The sequence below is a fragment of the Oryctolagus cuniculus genome, chromosome 17 (assembly GCF_051225735.1).
Source record: "Oryctolagus cuniculus isolate XC-2025 breed Fujian yellow rabbit chromosome 17, ASM5122573v1, whole genome shotgun sequence".
Taxonomy (NCBI): Eukaryota; Metazoa; Chordata; class Mammalia; order Lagomorpha; family Leporidae; genus Oryctolagus; species Oryctolagus cuniculus.
Genome location: NC_142883.1, coordinates 59,747,877 through 59,774,355, shown reverse-complemented (window position 1 = coordinate 59,774,355; position 26,479 = coordinate 59,747,877). Strand labels below are relative to the sequence as shown.

The 26,479-nt window shown below is 50.5% G+C and overlaps 1 protein-coding gene across 9 annotated transcripts in view; it reads left to right on the top strand.

Moving 5' to 3' along the window:
- Positions 1-26,479, top strand: part of PIGL (phosphatidylinositol glycan anchor biosynthesis class L) — a 104,047-nt gene that overhangs the window by 37,629 nt on the left and 39,939 nt on the right. For 7 of the 9 annotated variants that reach the window (XM_051824461.3, XM_017348852.4, XM_089318483.1 and 4 more), the window contains exon 3: positions 20,139-20,229. In XM_051824461.3, coding sequence (XP_051680421.1) covers positions 20,139-20,229 — 91 coding nt within the window. The remainder of the gene's footprint in view (positions 1-20,138; positions 20,230-26,479) is intronic. The other 2 variants (XM_051824459.3, XM_070061470.2) reach the window with 1 other exon arrangement.

Here is a 26,479-nt window from a genome sequence, read left to right as displayed (position 1 = left end):
GGTTCACATCCCAAATGGCTACAACAGCCAAAGGTGGGCCGATCCGAAGCCAGGAGCCAGGAGCTTCTTCTGAGTCCCCCACACAGGTGCAGGGGCCCAAGGACTTGGGCCATCTTCCACTGCTTTCCCAGGTCATAAACAGAGAACTGGATCAGAAGAGGACCAGCCAGGACTTGAACTGGCACCCATATGGGATGTTGGCACCACAGGTGGAGGATCAACCTGCTGCGCCACAGTGCTAGCCCCATATTCGAGAGCTTTTCGAGCTGGAGTTCTTGCACTCTTGAGGCAACCCTGGATAGTTTCTCTGTGGCCACACCATCATCTTTATGAAAAAAATTTTTTTGATGTACTGTTTTAATTTCCAGGATCTTAAACCAAAAGCATAAGCACCCTTCAGATGAGCTCTTGACAGTCGAAAGCACCCATTTCAGTGCCCGTCCTGACACTTAAGATTGTGTTAGCAAGCAAGCAATCAGTAAGTACAGTGAACAGCATTTGATATTTAGTGTCCCTAAAACAGGGCTTTTTCTGCATGTTGAAACCTGGAGTCATCTTTCCTTGTTCCTACCATCCAGTTAGCTGCTAAATCTGGCAGAGCCTTGGATAATAATAGCTGTATAATAGTTGCTCTCTTCCATCGCCCTGGCCACAGCCTCTGGGCTGGGCGACTGTGGTTGCCCCATTGTTCTCGACTCTCCCAGCGTGCTCCTCAGACTGTGTGCAGCTTCATTTCCTACACAAGCCTGATCTGGCCCAATCCCCTGGTGAAACTTCTCCCTGACTCCTGACTGTACACCTGTCCTCTGGAGGGTGACAGGTGACGGGGGCCATCCGCCCCAGCTAAAGCTGACCCTTTCTGATCTCAAGCCCCAGCTGTGACTTCATCCCACGTACCCTGGCACTCAGACTGTTCTCTACCTGTAATCCCAGCCCCGTATTGCAGACCCCGTTCATCCTAATCCAACACCAGCGCCTCCTCCTACGTTGATCCCTACCATAAAACCTCATGTTTTCCTTCTCTGAGTCTTTGTAGGAATTTGTCTGACTTTTCTCACAGTCCTTTTTAGGCTTGGATTTCTTTATTCGGAAGCTCGCGTGATCCCTCCTCCCACTTGCATCCTTTACATCATCTTGTGCACACGCCTTGCCTTGCCTCGCTGCAGAACCTAAATGCTAAGCACCATCTCCACCGTAAAGCTTCCCCACCCTGTTCTCCCCAGGCAGTGTTCTTCGGGATTCCAGTGGGTGCTTAGCAACCAGAATGTCTGGTGCTCGTCATGAGCGGTTGGTAGCTCAGAGGGACTCAGGGCTCCTGCTCTCGGGCTTTCTGTCTTGTTTATTTGGTTATTGATGATGTTACAAATGCTTGCCAAAATCAGGAATGGACCCCTTTTCTGAGGGTACCCCTAGTTATCTGGGTTCTTTTCAAATAAAGAATGAGGCAGGAGGCCAGTGCTGTGGCACAGCAGGTTAAAGCCCTGGCCTGCGGTGCCAACTGCTGCTCCATTTCCTTTTATTTTTTTTTAATATTTATTTTATTTATATGAAAGAGTTATGGAGAGTGGTAGAGACAGAGGTCTTCCCATTCTGCTGGTTTACTCCCCAAATGGCTGCAACGGCCAGAGCTGTGCCGATCCAAAGCCAGGAGCCAGGAGCCTCTTCCGGGCCTCCCACTCGGGTGCGGGGGCCCAAGGACTTGGGCCATCTTCTACTGCTTTCCCAGGCCACAGCAGAGAGCTGGCTCAGAAGTGGAGCAGCCAGGACTCGAACCAGCGCCCGTGGCACCCATATGGGATGCCGCCTCTGCCGGCTAGAGCTTTAACCTACTCCGCCATAGCACTGGCCCTGCTCCAATTCCAATCCAGCACCCTGCTAATGTGCCTTGGAAGGCAGCAGAGGATGGTCCAAATCCTTGGGCCCCTGTATCCATGTGGGAGATCTGGAAGAAGCTCCTGGCTCCTGGCTTTGGATCCACCCAGCTCCAGCCATTTCAGCCATTTGGGGAGTAAACCAGCAGTTGGAAGACCCCTCTCTCTCTTTCTACCTCTTTCTGTAACTCTTTCAAATAAATAAAACAAATCTTAAAAAAAATTTTAAAAAAAGAGGCACAAATTTCAGATGTAGAGACAGTCTTAGATTATGCTACTGTCCTCTCTTCAAGATAGTATCGCATAGCCTTGTGCTTAGATTTTTTTTTTCTTCTCTCAGTTTTCATGTATCCAAGAATACTTGCAAACCAATTGTCACCACCTCTCTGACAGGCCTGGGCCTCTTACACCATCCCTTTCTGGCTGGCTTTTTTTTTTTTTTTTTTTTTTTACAGACAGAAAGATGGAAAGAGAGCGCTCCTATGGCTGATTCACTCCCTCAGGCCAAAGCAGGGAGCTGAGAGCTCAATCCAGGTCTCCCACTGGATGGCAGGGACCCAGCTGCTGAGCCCTCACTGCCGCCTCCCCTTCCTCTGGTCTGCATTTAGCAGGAAGCTGGAACCAAGAATCCAGAACGCAGGTTCTCCCATGGGGGATGCAGGTGTGTTAACCCTCATCTTAGCCACCAGGCCTGTCTCCCAGCTGGCAACTTCTGAGGAAGGATCTCTCACAAGAGTGTTGCAAGCTTTACATATTTCATCTGTTGCAATCATGTGAAAGGCAGCTTTCTGAGAAAGGGGAGCACAGGTAACTGATTTCAGTACAGTGCTAACACTCATCACGTGCCCTGTCATAAAGGAAAGATGGGGGGGTGCGGTGTCCTGGCGCAGCGGGTAAAGCCGCCGCCTGCCATTCCAGCAGCCCACATGGGCACGGGTGCTTGTCCTGGCTGTTCCACCTCCCATGCAGCTCCCTGCTAAATGGCCTGGGAAAAGCAGCGGAAGGTGGCCCATGTGCTTGGGCCCCTGCCACCCACATGGGAGACCCTGATGAAGCTCCTGGCTTTGGCTTGGCCCACTGCTGGCCATTGCATGCAGCCACTTGGGAAATGGATCAGCACGTGGAAGACTGACCTCTCTGTTTCTCCCTCTCTCTCTATAATTCTGATTTTCAAATAAATCTTTAAAAAAAGAGAAAGGGAAAGATCCACGTCATGGCTAGGTTTGGGGGCTCAAGCCTTTTGTGGGTGAAAGTCTCTCCCGGAACCTTGCCTGGGCTCCTAAACAGCTCTAGAATCGCCCTTGCCGGACTATTCACTTAATCAAAGTGAACTGATATTTATGTCCTCTGTTCAGTCCCCTTTCTTGTTTTCCTTTCTCTTTCTGCTCATCTCCCCCCTATTTCTTTTCCTCCTTGGGTTTGAGTCAGGCTTGACTTTGGGGATGCAGACACCTCCACCCACCCCACCCCCACCACCCCCACCCCCGCCCCCGCCCCACGCCTGCCTTCAGCCTTGATCTGATTCCCTGGCTTCAGCGGCAAGACTGCCCAAGGTAACCTCTGCCTCCTGGAGCGGCCCCCTGAGGCCAGGTATTAGCAGAACGGGGGCACCTGGGGAGCGCAGGGCCCCAGGTAGCCTCACCCGCCCGTGGCCTGCCTCTGTGCTAACTCTGAACTCCGCTGACCTTTGCCCGCCTTGGATGACAAAGGAAGTCATCAAGTTTAGAACTGTGCAGGAGGTGGGTGGAGGAGGGGTGGCTGAACCTTGCAGCTCAGGCTGTGCAAGCCGCAAGACCAAATAAGGGTGTGTGCGCCGCCTCCGTCAGTATTAAAGTTCAGAGTGCAGTGTGCAAAAGCGGGACTGGGTTTTCGGGGAGATAAGCGATTACCCAACCCTGGGTGAGTTCCAAGCTGCAAACCGCGCCGTCTGTCTCTGCGCGCAGGGTTTGGCCTGGGGTAGGCAGAGCCGGGCCCAGGGACTTGACCGGCCCGGGGAAGGAGGGGAGGGGGGGCTTCCCTCGCCAGTGCCTGAAGGGACCTCGCGCCCCCCCTCACCCAGAAGAGCCCCTGCGAGCGTCTCCACGGCCCTCCTGCCGCGGCTGTAAAGAGTGCCGGCCAGCGTGAGTCATTCGAATGTGTAGGAAAGGTCAGAGTTTGAGGATCTGCAGCCAGGAGGAAAACAAACGTTATTTTTATGAACTCTCACAGGCTGCAAGGCCCGGCTTGTTTACTGAACCCTGAAGTCCAGGGCGGGGCCGAGGATTTGGGGCATTTCCCGGCAGAGCGAACGCCGCGTCTGCCAGCTCCGCACCCCCCTCCCCGCCCCGGGAAGGGGTCGTCAGGCCTAGGGGTGTTGTTCCAAAACCTGCCTAGAGCCCGCTCCCTGGCCTCTGTGTAGTAGCTTCCAAAACGCCAGTCCCTCTCCTCACGGGGCTCCGAAGCCGCTTCCTGGTGGCAGAGTGGGGGGGGGGGGGGCTGCCACGCCCCTCCCTGACCCTTCCTGCGCGCGCGCGCGCACACACACACACACACACACACAGTTTGCCTTTGCATCGCAGGAGCCCACCCCTCACCTCCGGAGGGCAGGGACCCGCGGCGACTTTAAGTGCTCATGCTTTTAATCCCTAAAAGCTCAGCCCCACCTCTGGTGCCTCCGTGTAGCTGTAGCTCTGTCCACAGCTCTCTGCCTTCATTCTCCCTCAAGCCCTGCCCTGGCAGTGGCCGGCCCTGGGCACCCTCCCCCTGCCCCACGCCTTCCTGCCCGCACAGCTTCACAGGCCCCTGACCCCTCACTCTGACAGCTCCTCATCGCCCACCCAACACTTCTGCATTCTTGCTCTCTGCTCCAGCCTTTCTCTGCTGCTCCCCAGAGTCCCAGGCGTCTCCTCCGGGACAGCTGGGGGGTGCCGATCATCCAGCGCTGAAGATGGTCCCGTGGGATGGTGCAGCCTAAGTCCTTAAAAGTTCCTTCTCACACTCCCCAGAAAAGTACACACTGGGCTTAGGCCTCCTCCCTAGGCTCTGCTCTCTGGGAAACCCGGGCGAGGATACCTGCAGACCTGAGTACCTTCAGAGCCTTTTAAATGCTCTCACAGGTTTGTTTCCGAAATTCAGTTCCTTGAAATAAGATTTCTATTCCTCTTTCAGTGTGACTCACATTTTTTTTTTTGAGAAGGCAGAAGCAAAATTAAAGTTTAGTGGCTTTTTTTTTTTTTTTTTTTTTTTTGCCGCTGTTGTACATGCACATTCCTCGCCTTGGGTGTATCTATACTTTCTTTGCTTTTGCTCTGAACATGCCCAAAATTCCCTGTGTTATCTTTAGCACTTTTCATCAGCCACAATTCAGGAAGTTAGAGACTTGCCCCCTAGTGGCGGAATGGCAGAACTGCGGTCTCTTTCCAGGGCAGTCTCAGGGCAAGTGAGCTCTCCTCAGAGGCTGACTTTGACCTTGGGGCTGCGCTAATCATTTCCTTAGGATATATTTCTAGAAACACAGGGTCAGCAATTCCAACACACGCCCCTTTCCCTAAGCTCGTCTCCGCATGGACAGCTTGCCTTAATCTTGCACTGTTCTGGAAAGAACACTATTGGCAGTTTGCATCTCTACCTTTATTTTTTTTTTAAGATTTTATTTATTTATTTATTTATTTATTTATTTGAAAGAGTTACACAAGAGAGAAAGGAGAGGCAGAGAGAGAAAGAGGTCTTTTATCTGCTGGTTCATTCTCTAATTGGCCGCACGACCAGAGCTGTGCCAATCCAAAACGAGGATCCAGGAGCTCCTTCTGGGTTTCCCACATGGATGCAGGGACCCAAGGGCTTGGGCCTTCTACTTTCCCAGGCCATAGCAGAGAGCTGGGTGGGAAGTGGAGCAGCCAGGACTTGAACAGGTGCCCATATGGGATGCCAACTCTGCAGGCAGCGGCTTTACCCGCTATACCACAGTGCCAGCCCCGCATCTCTACCTTTATAAACTGCCTGTTTTCTTTAAACAATCTAATAAGCCATCTTGCTTTTAAAAAAATGTTTTACTTACTTATTTGTTTGAAAGGCAAACAAAATATCTTCCATCCACCGATTCACTGTCCCAAAATGTCTGCAACAGCTGGGACTGGGCCAGGCCATGGCCAGCAGCCCAGCACTCCATCCAGGTCTCCCACGAGGGTGGCAAGGACCCAAGTACTTGAGCCGTCAACCCGGCCTCCCAGGATGCATTGGCAAGGAGCTGGATCAGAAACAGAGTAACTGGGACTTGAATCAAGCACTCTGATGTGGGGTATGGGTGCCCCAAGTGGCGGCTTACTCTGCCACCCTAGGAAGTCTACCCCCTTGCTAGACAATTCAGGGCTTGCATCTCACCGTTACTGAGCTGAGAGATGGCTGAGATGACCTGAAAGACTGGAATTTTCCTGAAAGGAGAGCTGCACACCAGGAAGGAGGAGTCAGCACTCCCTTGTCCTTGTCCTTGTCTTTGTCCAGTGCCGGCAGTGTCTGAGGCTCCCTGTCCCCCTTGGTTCTTCAGAGTTGTTCCCTCTGCATCATCTCGGCTTTACTGGCCTCCGTCCTGCCTCTCCATCGGTTTCAGGTGGACTTTCTCAGCTTTCCATCATCACAGATTTACCCAGGCCCATCAGCATCTGCATGATTTCCAAACTCTTTCAGTAAAATTGCTGCAAAAACAAAAACAAAAACAAAACAAAACAAAAACAACTGGCTAATAATTAAAGGAAGTGTCTAGGAACTCTAAGCCCCATTCCTGTAGGCCTGCTATGGCCTGAATTTGGAAAGTAACAAGCAGTGAAGAAATTGCTTCAGAATACCCAGCTATTGCTGGAGCAAACTCCTCACCTGAGCCATACCTGTGCCAGGTAGGGAGGGCGGTACCAGGCGTTTTTAAGCATAAAGCTTGACTATTGTGGGAGGCTTGGCATCTGCTGTCACACTGGCTTTTGAGTTACCTACATGAGATTTCCAGAAACAAGATCAAATGGGGGTCTTCATAACATATGCATTCTGTTCTACTCCCAGTTGGCCTCTTAGTGTCTGTATATCTCCACGTACAACTCAGAGATTTCTCTTCTGGCCAGGTCTTTCCCACTCTGAACTTACAATAAAAAAGTAAGTACAGGATCCGGCGGTGTGGCGTAGCAGCATCCCATATGGGCACCGGATTGAGTCCCGGCTGCTCCTTTTCTTTTTTTCTTTTTTCTTTTTTTGACAGGCAGAGTGGACAGTGAGAGAGAGAGAGAGACAGAGAGAAAGGTCTTCATTTGCCGTTGGTTCACCCTCCAGTGGCCGCCACGGACGCGGTGCTGCGGCCGGCGCACCGCGCTAATTCGATGGCAGGAGCCAGGAGCCAGGTGCTTTTCCTGGTCTCCCATGGGGTGCAGGGCCCAAGCACCTGGGCCATCCTCCACTGCACTCCCTGGCCACAGCAGAGAGCTGGCCTGGAAGAGGGGCAACCGGGACAGAATCCGGCGCCCTGACCGGGACTAGAACCCGGTGTGCTGGCGCCGCTAGGCGGAGGATTAGCCTAGTGAGCTGCAGCGCCGGCCCTGGCTGCTTCTTTTCTGATCCAGCTCCCTGCTAATGTCCTGGAGAAAGCAGTGGAAGATGGCCCAAGTACCTGGGCCCCTGCACCTGTGTGGAGACCTGGAAGAAGCTTCTGGCTCCTGGCTTCCAATCAGCCTACCTCCAGCCATTATGGCCATTTGGGGAGTAAACCAGCGGATGGAAGACATTTCTGTCTCTCCCTCTCTCTGTCTGTAACTCTACCTCTCAAATAAATAGAAGGGATGGAGCTCTTGATATGTGTTGTGTTTATTAGTTGTTCCTTTCAACCTGTAAAACGCACAAATGCTTCCTTTCTTCTCCCTTATTGAAGGAAGACACCCCCATTATGCTAATACACTCCTTGTGAGTTCACACTGTCCATCAACACCCTTTTGTGACAAGATTTTTTTTAAGATTTTATTTATTTATTTATTTGAGAGGTAGAGTTACAGACAGTGAGAGGGAGAAACAGAGAGAAAGGTCTTCCGTCCATTGGTTCACTCCCCAATGGCTACAACAGTCGGAGCTGTGCCGATCCGAATCCAGGAGCCAGGTGCTTCTTCCTGGTCTCCCATGAGGGTGCAGGGGCCCAAGGACTTGGGCCATCTTCACCTGTTTCCCAGGCCGTAGCAGAGAACTGGATCGGAAGTGGAGCAGCCGGGACTGCCCATATGAGATGCTGGCACTGCAGGTAGTGGCTTTACTCGCTATGCCACAGCACTGGCCCCATTTGACAAGGTCCCTTACAAGAGAAATCCACGCCTAGTTCTCTTGCCCTTTGCCTCAGAAAGTACATTTCTGTGATTTTTATTACATAGAAACTTTAAGAGATTCATACAGAGTTAGCGTAAGGATACTCATTACATCTCATTACAAAAATTGGGCAGCAAACCAGTGAATGGAAGATTTTCTCTCTCTCTCTCTCTCTTGCCCTCTCTCGTCCTCTCTTTCTCCTCCTCTCCCCCTCTGCCTTTCAAGTAGATGAAAATACAACTTTTTTTAAGAACTGGACACAACAGAGACTTCTAAAAATCATGGCACCCGTATGTCAGGATTTGACTGTGCTTTGAAATGACCTGGGAATTCTGCTGGGGGTACCAGCAAGTGCACAATGACTGTGGTCTGGGGGAGGTTCCACTGTCTGGGCCAGCATGACGGCTCCTCCCCAGAGTGTGCTCAGGGCCTGGATTCCTCCTATTTGATCCTTCCTCTCTGCGTCTGGCTTCCACGGCTGACATTACTTCGTGGGCCGAGATGGCTACTCCGGCTCCAGTCATCGTGTGCAAATCCCAGCCGGCACAGAAACGGACCGCCCAAGGGAAAAATGGGGCAGAGGTCACTCAGCAGCCTCCTCCTCTGAAGGAAGAGTCCAGAGCTGAGTCACAGTGCTCCCCTTCCATCCTGCCAGCGAGGTTATCTGAGGCAGAGCCGCTCATCTGCCAGAGAAGGCACAAGCTCCCAGGCCTGCAGCCGACCAGGAGTGAACTTCAGGCAAAGGTTAACTCGGGTAGTTGGTCTTTGAAAGGAGTCACTTTTCCGGCGCTTATCTGTTTGAAATTTCCCACCATCGCATTCTCCATTTTCCTACGTCGAGGGGAGAGGGGGTTATTTTGGGATCCTGTGCAAATCATACACTTTGTCCCCCAGTGTATTTAGTGTAAAGTCCTTGTGTTCCCAACCTCTCGCTTGAATGCATCAGTCCCCAGGGACTGACGTGCCTGCTTTAGGCTTTAACCAAACAGGGCCAACTTCTGTCTACTTCCTCAACCCCCTACCACAGGGCCGAAGCACAGTCCCTCTTTGTGGTTGCTTATCCGAACAGGTAATTCTCTGAATTGAATGACACAGAGTACCACATGAGAAATAGAAGAATGATCAACAGGTCTGTTATGTTTTCCTGGAGGTAAGGAGACACACAGGACAACAGAAAATTGTCGAGTATGGCTCTCATCAGGTGCTAAGTGGGACTGCCTGGGCCACAGTTGGCAGAGGCATTGGATGAGGGCCCTTACATACAAGGAGGACATGTAGTAAAGAACGTGGCCTTCCCCAACGAGAGCTCTGGCCTGTGCCCCCTGCTCCTGGGAGGTGATCTGGGTCAGATCTGATAGCAGTGTCGCAATGAACAAATCAATTTATCAGTCACGGCTCCTAGGGAGTTCCAGTGAAAACTCTGAAAGCCAGAGCTCAAGTGCGCTGCTTCCCTGATCGGCAGCCCTCCACGTGTAGAGTCACACAGTGATGCCAAGGGAAGAACGTGTCCTGTCCACAAGGAAAGGACCACAGAACCCCCCGTCCACAAGGAGAAGACCACAGAAACTCCTGTCCACAAACAGAAGGCCACGGAACCTTCCTTCCACAAGGAGAAGGCCATGGAACCTGCTGTCCACAAGGAAGTGGCCACAGAACCTCCCGTCCACAAGGAGAAGACCACAGAACCTGCTGTCCACAAGGAAAAGGCCACAGAACCCCCCGTCCACAAGGAGAAGACCACGGAAACTTCTGTCCACAAACAGAAGGCCACGGAACCTCCCTTCCACAAGGAGAAGGCCATGGAACCTCCCTTCCACAAGGAGAAGGCCATGGAACCTCCCGTCCACAAGGAAGTGGCCACAGAACCTCCCGTCCACAAGGAGAAGACCACAGAACCTGCTGTCCACAAGCAAAAGGCCACAGAACCTCCATAGTCACAGCCCTTTGGGCCCCTGGCCCATGCATCTCTTCCTCAGCTGAGTTGAATCTGTAGCTCTTCCCCATAATTAACTGGAAGCCGGCATTTATTTAACAGCTTTCAGTGGGTACTGCGAGTCCTTCTAGCAAACTGTCAAACCCAAGGGTGGCCTGGGGAGCCCCTGAGCTTGCAATGGGTGTCAGGGATAGGCACAGTTGAGGAGACTGTGCCCGCTAACTGTCCAGAGTCAGCCCTAACCACTTGTGGAAGTCTTTGTGGAGGAGGCAGCACTGAAGCCGGGCTCTACAGGATGTGTTGCTCGGCCAGGCAGAGGAGGCAGGCACCTCATGTGGAGGGAGGCTCCCAGAGGCCTCGGAGCAGAAGGCTCTGTTTCCCCGGCTTCTGTGTTTGCACCTTTCTGGAAATGCTGCCCCTATTAGGGTCCTATCACGGACACGCTGAGAGCAAGATGGCACAAGAAATTTTGGAAGGAATATATATGCTCAGCCCTAATTTAGGGTCGCAACTCAGGAGCTAAAGTAACTCTAGCTCTTTCTCATAATAAATATCTAATAATAAATTATTCCTCATAATAAATCTCTAAATCCCTAATAATAAATAGAGATGCTGTTGACTACCAGAAGGAAATAGTGAGGAAAACATTACAAACTAGTAAGAGGGAAATGGCATTCCATGAATGCCTACTATGTGCCAGGTGCTATTCTAAGTGCAGGGCACACAGTAATGGGAAAATACTGAAATATAAATAGATCATCTATAAATATTGGGAGCTTGGGGTTGGATGTTTGGCTCAGCAGTTAAGACACCGCTTGGGATGCTTGATCCCATATCAAAACTGCCTGAGTCTGAGTGTCCACTTCCAGTTCCAGCTTCCTGTTAATGTGCACCTTGGGAGGCAGCAGGTGATGGCTCCAGCATTTGGATCCCTGCCACCCATGTGGACAACCTGGGTTGAGTTCTAGGCTCACGCTTTAACCTGACCCAACTCCAGTTGGTATTTGGGCAGTAAAACAGAAGGTGGAAGATCTCTGTCTGTCCTATCTGTCTCTGTATCATCTCTTTGCCTTTCAAATAAAATGAAATTTTAAAAAATAATAAATGATTAAATAAGTATTTTAAGATAAAATAAATATTTGGAGCTTAGCAGAGCTCTGGTGAAGTAAGGGAGGCAAGATCTCTGAGGCCTGTTTATGCCCGTGCTAAGACCTCTACCCTTTCCTAAGTATTATGATGCATGACCAGTATCTTAAACTCATCCAGAAATTGCTGAAAATTTCAAATGGACTGGGGCTGGTGTTCTGGCATAGCAGCTTAAGCCTCCATCTGCGACTCCGGCATCTCATATGGTCATGAGTTTGAGACCCAGCTGCTCCACTACCAATCCAGCTCCCTGCTAATGGCCTGGGCAAAGCAGTAGAACATGAAGCTCCTGGCTTCAGCCTGATCTAGCCTTGGTCATTGGAGCCATTTGGGGAATGAACCAGTGAATGGAGGATATCTCTCTCTGTCTCTCCCTCTCTCTCTGCAACTCTGCCTCTTAAAAAAAGAGAAAACTTTAAATGGATTAAAAATTTGAAACCATAAAAATCCCTGAAGAAAACATAAGGAAGAACTCCTTGGTACTGGTCTTGGCAATGCTTTTATGAATATGACTTTTTTTTTTTTTTTGACAGGCAGAGTTAGAGAGTGTGTGAGAGAGAGACAGAGAGAAGATCTTCCTTCCGTTGGTTCACCCTACAAATGGCTGCCACAGCTGGCGCACTGTGCCGATCTGAAGCCAGGAGCCTGGCGCTTCCTCCTGGTCTCTCATGCAGGTGCAGGCCCCAGGCACTTGGGCCATCCTCCACTGCACCCCCCGGGCCACAGCAGAGAGCGGGACTGGAAGAGGAGCAACCGGGACAGAATCCGGCGCCCCAACCAGGACTAGAACCCGGAGTGCTGGCGCCGCAGGCAGAGGATTAGCCTAGTAAGCCGCGGCGCCAGCCTGCATATGATTTTAAGCGCAGCAACAAAACCAAAAAATAAACAAAGGAGACTACATACAACTAAAACACCAAAGAAACATTCAACGAGATGGACGCTGGTTCGTGGCCTGTTTGCTCCACTTCCTATCCAACACATTGCTAATGGCCTGGAAAAAGCAGTGGAAGATGACCCAAGTACTTGGGCCCCTGCTACCCATGTGGAAGAACTGGAAGAAGCCCCTGGCTGGTGCTGTGGTTTAGCAGGTTAAGCCGCTGCCTGCAGCACTGGCATTCCATGTGGGCACCATTTCAACTTCCAGCTGCTCTACTTCCGATCCAGCTCTGTGCTAATGTGCCTGGGAAAAGCAGCAAAGGATGTTTCAAGTGCTTGGAACCCACGTGGGAGATCTAGAAGAAACTCCCGGCTCCTAGCTTTGGATTGACCGAGCTCTGGCCATTGCAGCCATTTGGGGAGTGAGCTAGCAGATGGAAGATTTTCTCTCTCTCTCTCTCTTTCTCTCTCTCTGTAACTCTGTCTTTCAAATTAAAAAATAAGTAAATCTTTAAAAAAGAAGCAGCTGCAGCTCCTGGCTCCTAGTTTCCATATGGTTCAGCCCTGGCCGTTGCGGCCATCTGGAGAGGGAGCCAGCAGATGGAAGATCTCTCTCTCTGTCTTCCTCTCTCTGTAACTCTGACCTTAAATAAATAAATAAATCTTTAAAAACAAAGGTTACCTACAGAATGGGAGAAAATATTTGCAAACCATATGTATTCAGGCCAGCGCCGTGGCTCAATGGGCTAATCCTCCACCTGGGGCGCCAGCACACCGGGTTCTAGTCCCGGTCGGGGCGCCGGATTCTGTCCCAGTTGCCCCTCTTCCAGGCCAGCTCTCTGCTGTGGCCCCGGAGTGCAGTGGAGGATGGCCCAAGTGCTTGGGCCCTGCACCCGCATGGGAGACCAGGAGAAGCACCTGGCTCCTGGCTTTGGATCAGCGCGGTGCGCCGGCCACAGCGACCACTTGAGGGGTGAACCAACGGAAAAGGAAGACCTTTCTCTCTGTCTCTCTCTCTCTCACTGTCCACTCTGCCTGTCAAAAACAAACAAACAAACAAAAAAACACATATGTTTTCAATCCTAAATATAAAAAGAACTCTTACAACTCAGTGTCACAATAAACAAATAAATAATCCGATTTAAAAATGGACAAAGGACCTGAATAAACATTTTCCCAAGGAAGCCATACAGAGGGCAAACAGGTATATGAAAAAGTGTTCAATTTAACTAATCAGCAGAGAAATGCAAATCAAAACCATGGTGAGGGAGCTAGCATTTAGCCTGGCACTTAGGACGCCCACATCCCGTGGGACTGCCTTGGTTTGATTCCCAGCTCCAGCTCCAGACTTAAGCTTGCTGCCGGTGCAGACCCTGGGAGGCCACTGTGAGGGCTCAAGTCACCCTTGCAGGAGACCTGGACTGGGGCTCCTGTACCAGCTCTTGTCTTCAGCATGGCCCAGCCCCAGCCACTGAGGGCATTTGGGAAGGAACCAGGAACCGGGAACTTTCTCTGTCTCTCTGTCTCATCCATGTATCACAGAGGAACCTTGTAGTAAGTGAAATAAGCCAGACATAGGAAGGTAAATGCTGCACGTCCTCATTCATATGTGGAATCTAGAGAAGTCCAATTGGCAGAAATAGTAGAGAGGTGGTTTCCAAGGGCTAAGGGATAGGGAGAACTGGCAGGATTTCATCTCAGAGATTACAATTTTTCAGTTACAAGATGAGTAAATTTTGAATGACTAATGTACAGCATAGTAATATATGGTAAACTTGAAATTTACTGAATAGATCTCTCTCTCTCTTTCTCTCTCTCTCTCGATAGATTTATTTACTTATTTGAAAATCAAGAGTTACAAAGAAATAGACAGAGTGAAAGAGATCTTCCATCCGTTGGTTCACTCCCCAACTGGTGGCAACAGCCAGGGCTGGGCTAAGCCAATGCCAGGAGACTGGAACTCCATCTAGTTCTCCCATGTGGGTGAAGGGGCCCAAGCACTTGTGCAATCTTCCACTGCTTTCTCATGCCATTAGCAGGGAGCTGGATGGGAAGTGGACCAGTGAACAGGCACCTAAATGGGATGCCAGTGTTGCAGGTGGTGGTGACGCCCTGAGTAGATCTTAAGTGTTCTCACTACACACACACACATTCACTATAACTGTATGTGGTGATGGATATGTTAATTGTGGGAGTGGAATCAATATATATGTAATATCAAATCATCATCTTGCATACCTTAAATATATGTTTTATCAGGGAGACAGGGAGAACCACCCTCCACCCAAATTCCTTCAGTGGCCAGTGCTGGGCCAAGCCAAAATCTGGAGCAGGGAACCAGTCCAGCTCTCCCCTGTAAGTGATAGGATCCCAATTACTCAAACCTCACAAGGGCCACGCTAGCAAAAAGCTGAGAGTAGGAGCACAGCAGGTACCAAACCCAGGCACTCTGATGTGGGACATGGATGTGCAACCAACTGGCCAAACACCACCCGACAGACAATTTTTGCTTGTCAATTATAACTCAGTAAAGCCAGGAATCAGGGAGAAAAAGAAGCTGTTTGCAACATAAAGTCCAAGATGGCAGGGCTGGAAGGGCCAGCCGTCAGAAGGTCATCAAGTACAGCCTGGAAGTAGCCCAGCTTTCCTGATTACACAGCTCATGCCTGTGTCCACGTGGCGAGCAGGGGAGCTAGAACTTGGGTGTTCTGTCCCCCTGCCCAGGGTTCTGCCTACCACATCACATTGCCTCCCAGTGACCCTGGAGTACTGCACTTTGTCCTGTTCTTCCTGGGGAGGAGTTGGCTATTAACCCTTGCCTGAGCCTGAGTCCTGCTGGCCTTAGCATGCTCCTGCCCCCCACCACCACCATGTTCCTCCCTAGGCTGCTCCACACTGCACCTGGGGGGGGTACTGCATTCCCATAGATCTTAGCAAGAGGTAAGTGGCAGGGCTACCGCTGCCTTTTGAAGGTAGACTGAGCCATAATGGGCAGTAAATAACCCTTTAAGCATCTACGGTGAGTGAGACTGCTGGTAACTTATCTCTGTCTTTGTACCGATGGAAACTACAGTCTCCAGGTTCCCTGGCCAGTTGGCTTCTGTATAGGCTGGACAAACATACGGCAGTGATGGAAGACTAGACTTAGGGGAGGGAAAACCAGGGTATTTCCCCTTCCTCGTTGGGCTGCGTCTCCATCAGTGACGTGGTGTTTTCCCTGACACTGGCTCTCGCCATTCTACTTCCCACCGTCACTCTGGTCCACGGCTTCGCTGTCCCATCCTAGAAGCTTGAAGGGGCTTCCTGCTGTTGTCAGTTCCTGGGTTTTTCATTGTTCCCTGTTTGGTGCCTCCGGTCTTTTCCATCAAGTGGGTAAACCAGTCTCTGTATTAAATTCCTCATGGCTTCCATTTTCCTGGCTCAGCCTTGATTGATAAATGACTAGTGGAACTAATGGAACATTTGTCTGATAGAATTGGAGAGTCAAGAATCAAATCTAGGCAAAACACTAGTAAAAATAAAATGTGCGCATTCTAAACATTTACTGAACATCACTAATTGTGTGTTTTGAAATGGACGAGTTTTCTATTATGTAAGTTATGCCTCAATAAAGTTGTTTTTAAAATACCCAGGAGAAAAAAAATTGAGTAAATACAGAGTGAAGGGCTGGTATTGTGGCATAGTGGGTAAAAGCCACCACCTACAAATGCTGGCATCCCATGTGGGCGCTGGTTCAAGTCCCGGCTGCTCCACATCCAGTCCAGCTCCCTGCTAATGCACCTGGGAAAGCAGCTGAAGATGGCCCAAGTCTTTGGGCCCCTGTACCCACATGGGAGACCCAGAAGAAGCTCCTGGATCCTGGCTTTGGTCTGGTTCAGCCCTAGTCCTTGCAGTCATTTGGGGAATGAACTAGCAGATGGAAGATATATATCTCTCTCTAGAAAAAAAAAGTACAGGGTGAGTAAGTTAGACCGGTAATCTCTAAACACTTTTTATTATACTCCTCTGATGTCAAGAAAGAAACTTGAGTATGCACTTCCATATTTGGGGGCTTATTTACTGAATTCTGAACATGTTAAATACTGTTAGTATAACTTCATAAAATAGCTACAGAATAGAAGTTTAAACAGATAGAAAAACATGTATAAGAGTACTTTAAAAAGGTTTTAGAAAATGGAACTAAAAGATCAGTTTGTTTTGGTGCAAAAAAATTTTAAATGCATGCCTAAGAGAGATCTTCAAAAAAGTTCATGAAAATGTATTATAATGAAAAAACTATGCAAAGATATTTTAAAAATTTTTTTTGCACCAAAATAAGCTTATCTTTTCATTCCATTTCCCACAGGTATCTTGGTACCATCACAAACAGAAATTCTAGTGGAACATCTCAGACCGCTCCAGCGGGGCCCACACCTACTTTGAAACCACCGACCATTAGCAAAATGCCTCTCAGGAGACTTCCAGAGCGAGAAAGAAGGAAGGGAGAATTCTTTCTTCTAAAAGGCTTGGTAAGGGCCAGCATCACCACCAGGCAGGTTAATTGAGCGCAGGTTTGAGTCCCGGCTGCTCCACTTCCGGATCCAGCTCCCTACTAATGCACTTGGGAAGGCAGCAGAAGATGGCTCAAGTGCTTGGGCCCCTGCCATCCACATGGGAGACCTGGGTGGAGTTCTAGTTCCTGGCTTTGGCCTGGCCCAGCCCTGTCTGTTGTGGCCAATTGGGGAGTGAACCAGCAGATGGAGGATCGCTCTCTCTCATCTCACTCTCACTCTGCCTTTCAAATAAATAAATCTTTTTTTTTTTTTTAAATAAAGAGGCTTACATTAGACTAATGCAGCTGTAACAGCCACAATTTTGACATTTGCATGTTTCTTTACAGTTTTTTTTAAGATTTATTTATTTATTTGAAAGGTAGAACAAGAGAGGCAGAGGCAGAAAGAGAGAGAGATGTCCTCCATCCTGTGGTTCTCTACCCAGATGGCCACAACAGCCGGAGCTGAGCTGATCCAAAGCCAGGAGCCAGGAGCTTTTTCTAGGTCTCCCATACAGATGGAGGGGCCCAAGGACTTGGGCCATCTTCCAGTGCTTTCCCAGGTGCATTAGCAGAGAGCTGGATTGGAAGTGGAGCAGCCAGGACTCGAACTGGCATCCATATGGGATGCCTGAGCTTTAACCCATTGCACCAGAGTGCCAGCCCCTCTTAACAATTTGTAAGTGCTTTCTCACACTGTTACTTCATTTGCTCCTCAAATAAAGAGAATCGAAGTGAATCAAAACAGGAGATGGATCATGGAAAACCCGAGTGCCTGACTGCGAGATGTTTGGACTTGGTCACAGAAGCAGTGCAGCAGTATCAGACACGCCACATCACAGAGCAGATATTTACTGGCCAAAGTCCCCTTGCCCTCTCTCAGAGGGCGGGGCAATACCAGTTCCTGGGAGCCCCACTGGGAGGGAACTTCCCTCCATAGCAGACCCTGCAGATCCTGGTTCCCTGAAGATACAGGGAAGGTGGCCTTTCTTCCTTCTCTTCATTCTTCCTTTTAAAATTTATTTCCTGTCTTTGAAAGGCACAGCCACCCACCCACCCACACACACACACAGATCTCTATTCTCCAGCCCACTCCCCAAATGGCCACCATGACCAAAGCTAGGCCTGGCCAAAGCCAGGATCCTAAAACTGCATCCAGATCTCTCCTGGGTGGCAGGGGCCCAAGTACTTGGGCCATGTGCTGCTGCCTTCCCAGGTGCATTATCAGGGAGCTTGGTCAGAAGTGGAGCAGCCGGGACTCGAACCAGTGGTCACATGGGATGCCAGTGTCCCAGGCTGCAACTTGACCTACTGTGCCACAGTGCAGGACCCAGGGACTGACTTTTCAGCACTTCCAGCACTGAGAACTGGTAGGCTTAGCCAGCACTCTCCTCCCCTTCCTCTTAGACTCCTTCTGCAGCCTGTGTACAAAAGTTCCAGGTAAATATTACTGGAGTGTTCAGTTCCAGACGATGTTGCCTCGATACATCCACACGTGCCCTCCGCCTAGGAGCGCGTGTGTGGCTCTCGTCACTCTGGCTCCTGTAACTGTGTCTCTCGGCCACTGTCTGAGCTCCCCAGCTCGCCTTAGGAGCATCCTGAGACCCACAGGGAGAGGCTGACGGGACAGAGCTTTGGAAAGTCAGCGCAGAAGGCAGCCTGGGGGCTGAGGACAGGTGGCCGAAGCCAAGGAAAACTCGGCCTTGTTTAGTGCTGAGGTTCCTGCTGAAAAGCCTCCAGTGACTCTCCTTTGCCCCGAGGCCCAGGAGGGTCAATGAACAGCCTTTGGCTACAGGGAGAGGGAGCAGCCTGCCTCCCTCTCTGCAGGCCCCAAGCCAAGGAGAGATGGGTGTCTGTTTATAAGACGGGTGTTTTCAAAAAAGGGGGTCAATGGAGGCCTTGTCCCATACCTGGTGACCTCATAAACCCACGTACGAAAAAGGCACAGGCAGGATTTCTGTAGGGGGAGCACTTCTGTAGAGCCAGGACGAGGCCACGGGTTAAGCTGCAGGTTATTCTGATGGAGACACAGAAACCTCTGCTTCTGGAATGTGGCAGGGGAGGTAACACTGGCTCCCTGGTGCTAGCACCTCTCCGCTTTGCAGCCAGAAACCTGGCTTCAAACCAAACTCCAACAACCTTGCAAGGCAGCTGCTTAAACTTGGCATGACACGGCCCATGAGGTCAAGTGGAGGTCATACTTCCATGCTGTTGATTAACACACTGTTAGGTTTGGAACAGCTCAGGGTTCTGGCCTTTCATGCCCCCAGAAAAGAGAGAGAAAAAGGAGCTGTAGACCGACCTCAACAAAGACAGGCTGCTGTATTGAAGCAAAGAGGCGGTGACAGTTTCCCAAGACATTGAGTGCAAGGCAGGCATAGGGCTGGGTTTTATCTGGTCTGGTTGCCGAGGGAACTTGGCACCAGAGACTCTCCAGAAGCCTTGGAGGCCTTTCGCTTATCTAATTTTCGTTTTGCAGGTGGCTAGAGAGAGAGAGAGAGACCATGAGCGGATCTCCCACATTGGGGGAGGAGGAGAGGTGCAACACACCCTTTACACTGTTACTATTATTCTTGTAAAGTGCCTTGTGCCCAAGTTCACCGTGAACGCGGCTGCCTTGTCTCACTGTCGCGGGCTCTTCCCCTCGGCACTCGGCTCTCAAAACCCCAAACACTGTGTGGTGTGGCATTGTCCTTTCATTTCTAGTTGCTTCATCTTCGTAAATCTGGTCTTTTCCACTGAAATCTGAATACCTTAAAGGTGGGAAATCACCCACCCCCCTGCCCCACTCCCCCTGTTGTTGCAAGACCGCACACACCGACCTGAGCTGAGGATGTTTGGTGCCGGGCATGTGGCACAGCAGCTAAGCCACCGCTTGGGACCCCCTCGTCCCGTCTTGCGTGCCTGAGTTCCAGTCCCCACTGTGCTCCCGATTCCAGCTCCCTACTAACGCGCACCCTGGGAGGCAGCGGGTGATGGCTCAGGCACTTGGGTCCCTGCCACCCATGTGGGAGACCCAGATTGAGTTCTGGGCTCCTGGCTTCAGCCAGGCCCAATCCTAGCTGTTGTGGACATTTGGGCAGTGGCCCAGCAGATAGAAGATCTCTGTCTCTGTCTCTCTCTCAGTGAATACATAAATAATTTTTTAAAAATATTTATTTATTTATTTGAAAACCATATAGACAGAATGAGAGAGAGAGAGATCTTTCACCCACGAGTTCACTCCCCAGGTAACTGCAACAATCAGCCCTGGGCCAGGCCAAAGCCAGGAGCCAGGAGCTTCATCCAGATCTCCCACATGGATGTTGGCGCTAAATACTTGAGCTGTCTTCCACTGCTTTTCCCTGGCCATTATAAGGGAGCTGAATTGGAAGTGGAGCAGCTCAGATACAAACTGATGCCCACATAGGATGCCGGGGTCACAGAGGCAGCTTTACCCACTACGCCATGTTCAGGTCATGTTTCTCCCTTGCAGGGATTTCCCAGATGACCCAGGAGTGCAGTGGGACACAGAGCTCGTGGCCAACACCCTTCTCCGGCACGTGGAGGTGAATGACATCAATCTGGTAAGGGGGTGCCACCCTGCATAGGAAGCCCAGGTCCCACTCCCAGTCCCACCAGTCAGGTTGTGCAGCCTCCCCCTCCCAGCCCCACTCCAGCGCCAGTCTGTAAAATAGAGGCCACAGCCCTCAGTGTGCTCTCTGAAGCCTACCCAGAAACAAACACTCCTCCGGATGTCTTGGATTGCTCTTTTGCTCTTTTGCGAGTCTGGGGAGCTGGATTATCAGTGCTTGGCTGGGGGCCAACAGTTTCCCAGCTGGTGTCCCTATGGCCTTTGTCAGTTACCTGAAACCCCAGGACTCCAGAAGCCTGGGTATCGGCCTTCACTCCCCCCAGCATTGTCACATTGGCAGGGTCAGCGTGACACTGCAGAGATAAGTGTAGTTGTAATTCTCACTTGACATTGAAGAAACCAGCCCCAACCATGGTGTCATTTGGAGGGTGAACCAGCAGATGGAAGAAGATCTCTTTCTCTCTCCCTCTCTCTCCGTCACTCTGCCTTTCAAATAAATAAATAACTATTTTTTTAAAATGTTGAGATTCATCTTGGACATATCCTGCCCTGGTCTGGAATTCAGCCATTATCCCAAGGAGCCCTGGTTCCTTTTGATGTAAAATGATATTTCTTTTTTAATCTTTAAATTTATTTATTTATTTGACAGGCATAGAGAAAGAGACAGAGAGAGACATCCACTGGTTCACACCCTAAATGTTTGAAACAGCTAGGACTGGGCCGGGGTGAAACCAGAAGCCAGAAACTCAACCCAGATCTCTTGCCTGCTGTCAGGAACCCCATCACTTGAGCCGTCACTGCTGCCTCACACGGTCTATATAGAGTCAGGAGCCAAACCCAGGGCATTGAACCCAGATACTCCAATGTCGGACGTGGGCTTCTTCTTCTTCTTCTCCTTCTTCTTCTTCTTCTTCCTCTTCCTCTTCCTCCTCTTCCTCTTCCTCTTCCTCCTCTTCCTCCTCTTCCTCCTCTTCCTCCTCTTCCTCCTCTTCTTCTTCTTCTTCTTCTTCTTCTTCTTCCTTGACAGGTAGAGTTATAGACAGTGTAAGAGAGAGACAGAGAGAAAGGTCTTCCTTCCGTTGGTTCTCCCCCCAAATGGCCATTACGGCCGGAGCTACGCAGATCCGAAGCCGGGAGCCAGGTGCTTCTTCCTGGTCTCCCACGCAGGTGCAGGGGCCCAAGCACCTGGGCCATCCTCCATTGCCTTCCCGGGCCACAGCAGAGAGCTGGACTGGAAGAGGAGCAGCCAGGACTAGAACCTGGCACCCATATGGGATGCCAGCACCGCAAGGTGGAAGATTAGCCAAGTGAGCCATGGTGCTGGCCCCAATGTCAGACGTGGGCTTCTTAACCAGCTTCTTGTCCAGTACGCCAAACGCCCACCCTGAGAAGCGATATTTTTTTAAAGATTTATTTTATTTGAAGAAAGAGTTACACACAGAGAGAAAGAGAGGCAGAGAGAGAGGTCTTCCATCTGCTGGTTCACTCCCCAATCAGCCTCAATGTCCAGAGCTGTGCTGATCTGAAGCCAGGAGCCAGGGGATTCTTCTGGGTCTCCCATGTGGGTGCAGGGGCCCAAGCACTTGGGCCATCTTCCACTGCTTTCCCAGGCCATAGCAGAGAGCTGGATCAGAAGTGGAGCAGCCGGGACTTGAACTGGTGCCCATGTGGGATGCCAGTACTGCAGGCGGCAGCTTTATCTGCTGTGCCACAGCACCAGCCCCCTGAGACACAGTATTTTTAAGAGAGTGATATGGGTGCCAAGGATGCTCATCACTAGTGGATTGATGGTGATTTCTGCTTTTTTAATAGACAGAGCTGTGACATAAGTTTAAGTAGTTAACTTAAACAAAGAAATGCTTTTATTTCATCTCATGTTAAAGTTGACTTCTTAAAGCATATCATTTCCTTTTATCAATAAAATAAGTTTGAGATCATCATTATGGGTTTGCTGAGCCTTGGGGCCAGCATTGCTGCTGTCACTGATCTGTTTCTTGGAAGCATGGCTGATGGAAGCAGTATGGGGAAATCTCAGCTGGCTTTTGGGCCAGCTAAAAAAGAAAAGTTCTTTTTAAAAAGCTGAAGCTGCTCCATAAATAGTAGTCGCATAATCTCTAGGAGTTTGGTTTGTTTTTGTCGTTTCTCTGGGGGAAAAAAAAGAGCCTGCTCTGTTTAACTCGTCACATGTTGTTGGTTCACTGAGAATTGTGATGTTGTGCCTGGAAGCCTGGAAGATCTTCTCAGAGCCTGGACTGGATGTGTGCGTCCTCAGGCCATCCAGGGGAGTGGAGCAGGGAGTAGACTGTGCATTTCCCTTCTTCCTCAGAGCTGTGATTTGGATGTGGTTTGTGCCCACGCTGGAAGGTTAGCCCCCAGTGAGGCAATTCTGAGAGATGGTAGAACCTTGAAGAGGTGGGGCCTAGTGAGAGGTGATTAGGCCATTAGGGGGCGCTGCCCTGTGAGTGAGTGGCCACCCCACGAGCCTGCCCCCTGCTGCACTGTGGCTGGTTCTGTTCCTCAGCCACACTGTGACACAGCTGAGGGGCCCTCACCAGCACCTAGCAGATGGGGCTGCCCAATCTTGGTCTTTCAGCCTCCAAAACTCTGAACTCAATAAACCTCTTCTTTCTAAGTACCCAGCTTCAGCTGCTTCATGATAGCCATGGAAAATGGACTGATGCCCTGAGAAACCACAGTAGACACAGAGTAGCAATTACAAGATGCCAGCTCTCCCCATGACATTTTTAACATTTCTTTGTATACTTTCAGGGTGGTCCGTTTACTGTGAAACCATTGAGTAAGAACCAGTTTTCTGGATCTCAGTTTCTTTTTTTCAAGTCCAAGTCTTTTTTTTTTTTTTTTTTTTTTTTAATGTATTTATTGAGCAAGGGAGAAAAGATGGAAGAAAAGAAAGGACAGAAAGGTGAACGAGTGAGCTCCCATCCACTGATTCAGTCCCCAAAGGCCTGCAACGGCCAGGTCTTCCACCCGGGTGTCAGGTACCAATCACTGGTTTGAGTCTTCACTTGTTGCCTCCCAGGGTCTACATTAGGAGGAAACTGGGTCGAGAGTGGAGCCACGAATCAAAGCTTCGCATTCTGATACCTGACACAGGCATCCCAAGCAGTGCCTCCACCACTTCTGGGCCAAACATCTGCCCTTGGACCTCAGGGTTGTAATCCATCATTTTGAGTTAGTATTGTCTGCCCTGCCTGTCTCGTAGGATCATTCTGAGATCCAAGAGGGATGATGGGTGGGAGAGTTGTGCTACACACACTGCCTCTGTGAGGCCTCCTTATTCCTACTGGCAGAGGCGTCAAAGGCTGAGGGGTTGGTTGTACTGTGGGTGAGCCTGCAATCCCCAGAGAAGAGGGTGCAGGATTAAAGGTGGATAGGACGAGTGAATCGTAAAGTGGAGGCGAAACAGTCCTGTTCTTGTGCTCATGCCTCTGGCTTTGGAAGCATGTCAAGTGCTGGAGTATTTGGAGCCTCAGATGTTGTTGAGCGGGAGGGTTGTACCTTAGAAGTGAACAAAACTGGGTGTGAAACGCTGGTGTGTAGAGGGCCCCTGGGAGCAGGAAGGTGACCGGTCTTAGACCTATTTGTAAGGTAGACAGCATTGCCACGTCCCAAGCCTTCCCTCCAAGGTTGGTTTTCCTTCTTACATTAGCTTCCCATGGCTGTTGCAGCAAAGTACACACACGTCATGGCTCAACACAACACACTCTCATTCCTTCACCTTTCTGGAGTCCACACTGAGCTAAAAGCAAGGTCTTGGCAAGGCCGCTGCCTTCTGCATGTCCTTGCGGAATCCGTTCCCTTGCCATTTCCAGCTTCTATGGCCACCTGGCTTCCTTGACTTGTGGCCTCTTGCTCTGACTTCAAAATGTTTCACGCCAGTTTCTGCCCTCTGATCCTCCTATCTCCATCTTACAAGGACGACGGAGGCTACCTCAGGCCCACCAGCTAATCCAAGATGACCTCCCCCATGTGAAGATCCTTAACCCTGTCACACGTGCAAAGTCATTTTGCCATGTGAGGCGACATTCACAGGTTCCAGGGATCAGGATAGATTTGGTGGATGATCATTCAGCCTACCAGAGCCCTCCCACACAGCAGGGCGGCGGAGGCTGTGACCGTTCCAAGGCTAAGCTGCGCTTTAACTGGGACCTGAGCACTACACGGGAGGGTTGAGAGTCTTTGAGCAACGGTTCAGGGATCAGCAGGTGTCTGGGGACATGGAACACACACTACTAATAGGAAGGCTCAGCATTGATTGACATGCCCTTGGAAAGCCTTGCTGTGCACAGCACCAGATCCCATGCAAACAGTGCAAACAGAACATAAGACCAAGGAAGGGGTGACAGCCTCTGTCAGAGAGCCTCTCGTTTTGTGGTTATCATTGTTTCATTATTTACTTAATTTATTTGAAAGGCAGAGAGACAGATAGACAGAGGAACCCCCACCCCATTCCACCCCCATCTATTAGTTCATTCCCCAAATGCCCACAGCAGCCAGGGCTGGGCCAAGCTGAAGCCAGGAGCATGGAACTCAATCAGAGTCTTCCATGTGGGTGGCAGGGACCCAAGGACTCGAGTCATCACCTGCTGCCTCCCAGGGTGCACTTTAGCAGGAAGCTAGAATCAGGAGCGGAGCCAGGACTTGAACCCAGGCACTCTGACACACGACACGAGCGTCCCCTGTGGCCTCTTTTTTTTTTTTTTTCTACAGGCAGAATGGACAGTGAGAGAGAGAAAGGTCTTCCTTTTGCCATTGGTTCACCCTCCAATGGCCGCCACAGCCAGCGCGCTGCGGCTGGTGCACCGCGCTGATCTGATGGCAGGAGCCAGGTGCTTCTCCTGGTCTCCCATGGGGTGCAGGGCCCAAGGACTTGGGCCATCCTCCACTGCACTCCCTGGCCACAGCAGAGAGCTGGCCTGGAAGAGGGGCAACCGGGACAGAATCCGGCGCCCCAACCGGGACTAGAACCCGGTGTGCTGGTGCCGCAAGGCGGAGGATTAGCCTAGTGAGCTGTGGCGCCGGCCCCCGGTGGGCTCTTGAACCATAGCACCATACATCCACCGTTAGCTTCCTGGTCTTCACAAAGGAGGCCACGCCCATGGCAGGACCTTTCCTCTTCCTGTTACGCGGAGACCGTCTTGAGATAACCCTGACCGCACGTGAATTAATGCTGACTGTCCACGAGGCTCCCGAAGTCTCAAATCTCATGATGGCCGGGTTCCAGCAGGCCTCCTTGGGCCATGGTACACTGGTTCTCAGGGGTTGCCTGGTGACTAGACGTCGTGTTTTGTGGTTCTTTCTCTGTCTCTGCCTCTCAGATCTGGTTATCTTACTAGACCAGAAGGTATGGCTCTGACCCAGCACAGCCAAGGCCAGGGCACCGTGGGCCAGCCACTGACCTCAAAATCTGCTTCATCTCTGCAGCTGCATGGTTTTAGCCCGCACTGTGCAGGGAAGGGGGCAGCCTGTGAATGAGTAATTTATCATCACTGGCAAAACCCTGTCTTTAAAACTTTAGAGACAACCACATTTAAAAACCCGCATGTTCCCATTGCTGGCACTGTGGCACAGCGGGTTAAGCTGCCACCTATGACACTGGCATCCTATGTGAGTGCCAGTTTGAGTCCCGTCTGCTCCACTTCCAAGTCAGCTCCCTACTAACATGCCTGGGAAGGAAGCGGAAAATGGCCTGAGTGCTTGGGCCCCTGCTACCTACATAGGAGACCCAGGTGGAGTTCCAGTTTCCTGGCTTCAACCTGGCCCAGCATTTGGAGAATGAACCAGTGGATGGAAGATGTTTCTCTCTCTTCTCTCCCTCCCCTGCTTTCTCTGTCACTCTGCCTTTCAAATAAAGAAATCTTTTATAAGGAGAATATATTCTCTGGGCACTACATACAGTCCTGTCGTTGAAGGTGAGAATGGTTCTCACTCTAGCACCTGGCACGTGGTAAATGCTCAGTGAGGTCAGGCAGCTATTGTCTCTCACCTGTTACCACACCCTTAGGAGAAACACTTTATAGGCTTAGGGTTAATGAGCTAGATCTGTCTTCTCTCAGGGACCTCAAGAGCAAAGGGAAAATGTGAACATAAAATCGGGCTGAAACACAAGATGCAGGAGAAGCGTGAAAAGGGTCGTTGATTAATAAATAATTGCTGATAATCAATTGTTCCTATTCGAACTCTGGTGATTCTAACTTTTTTTTTTACTTTTTTTTTTTTTT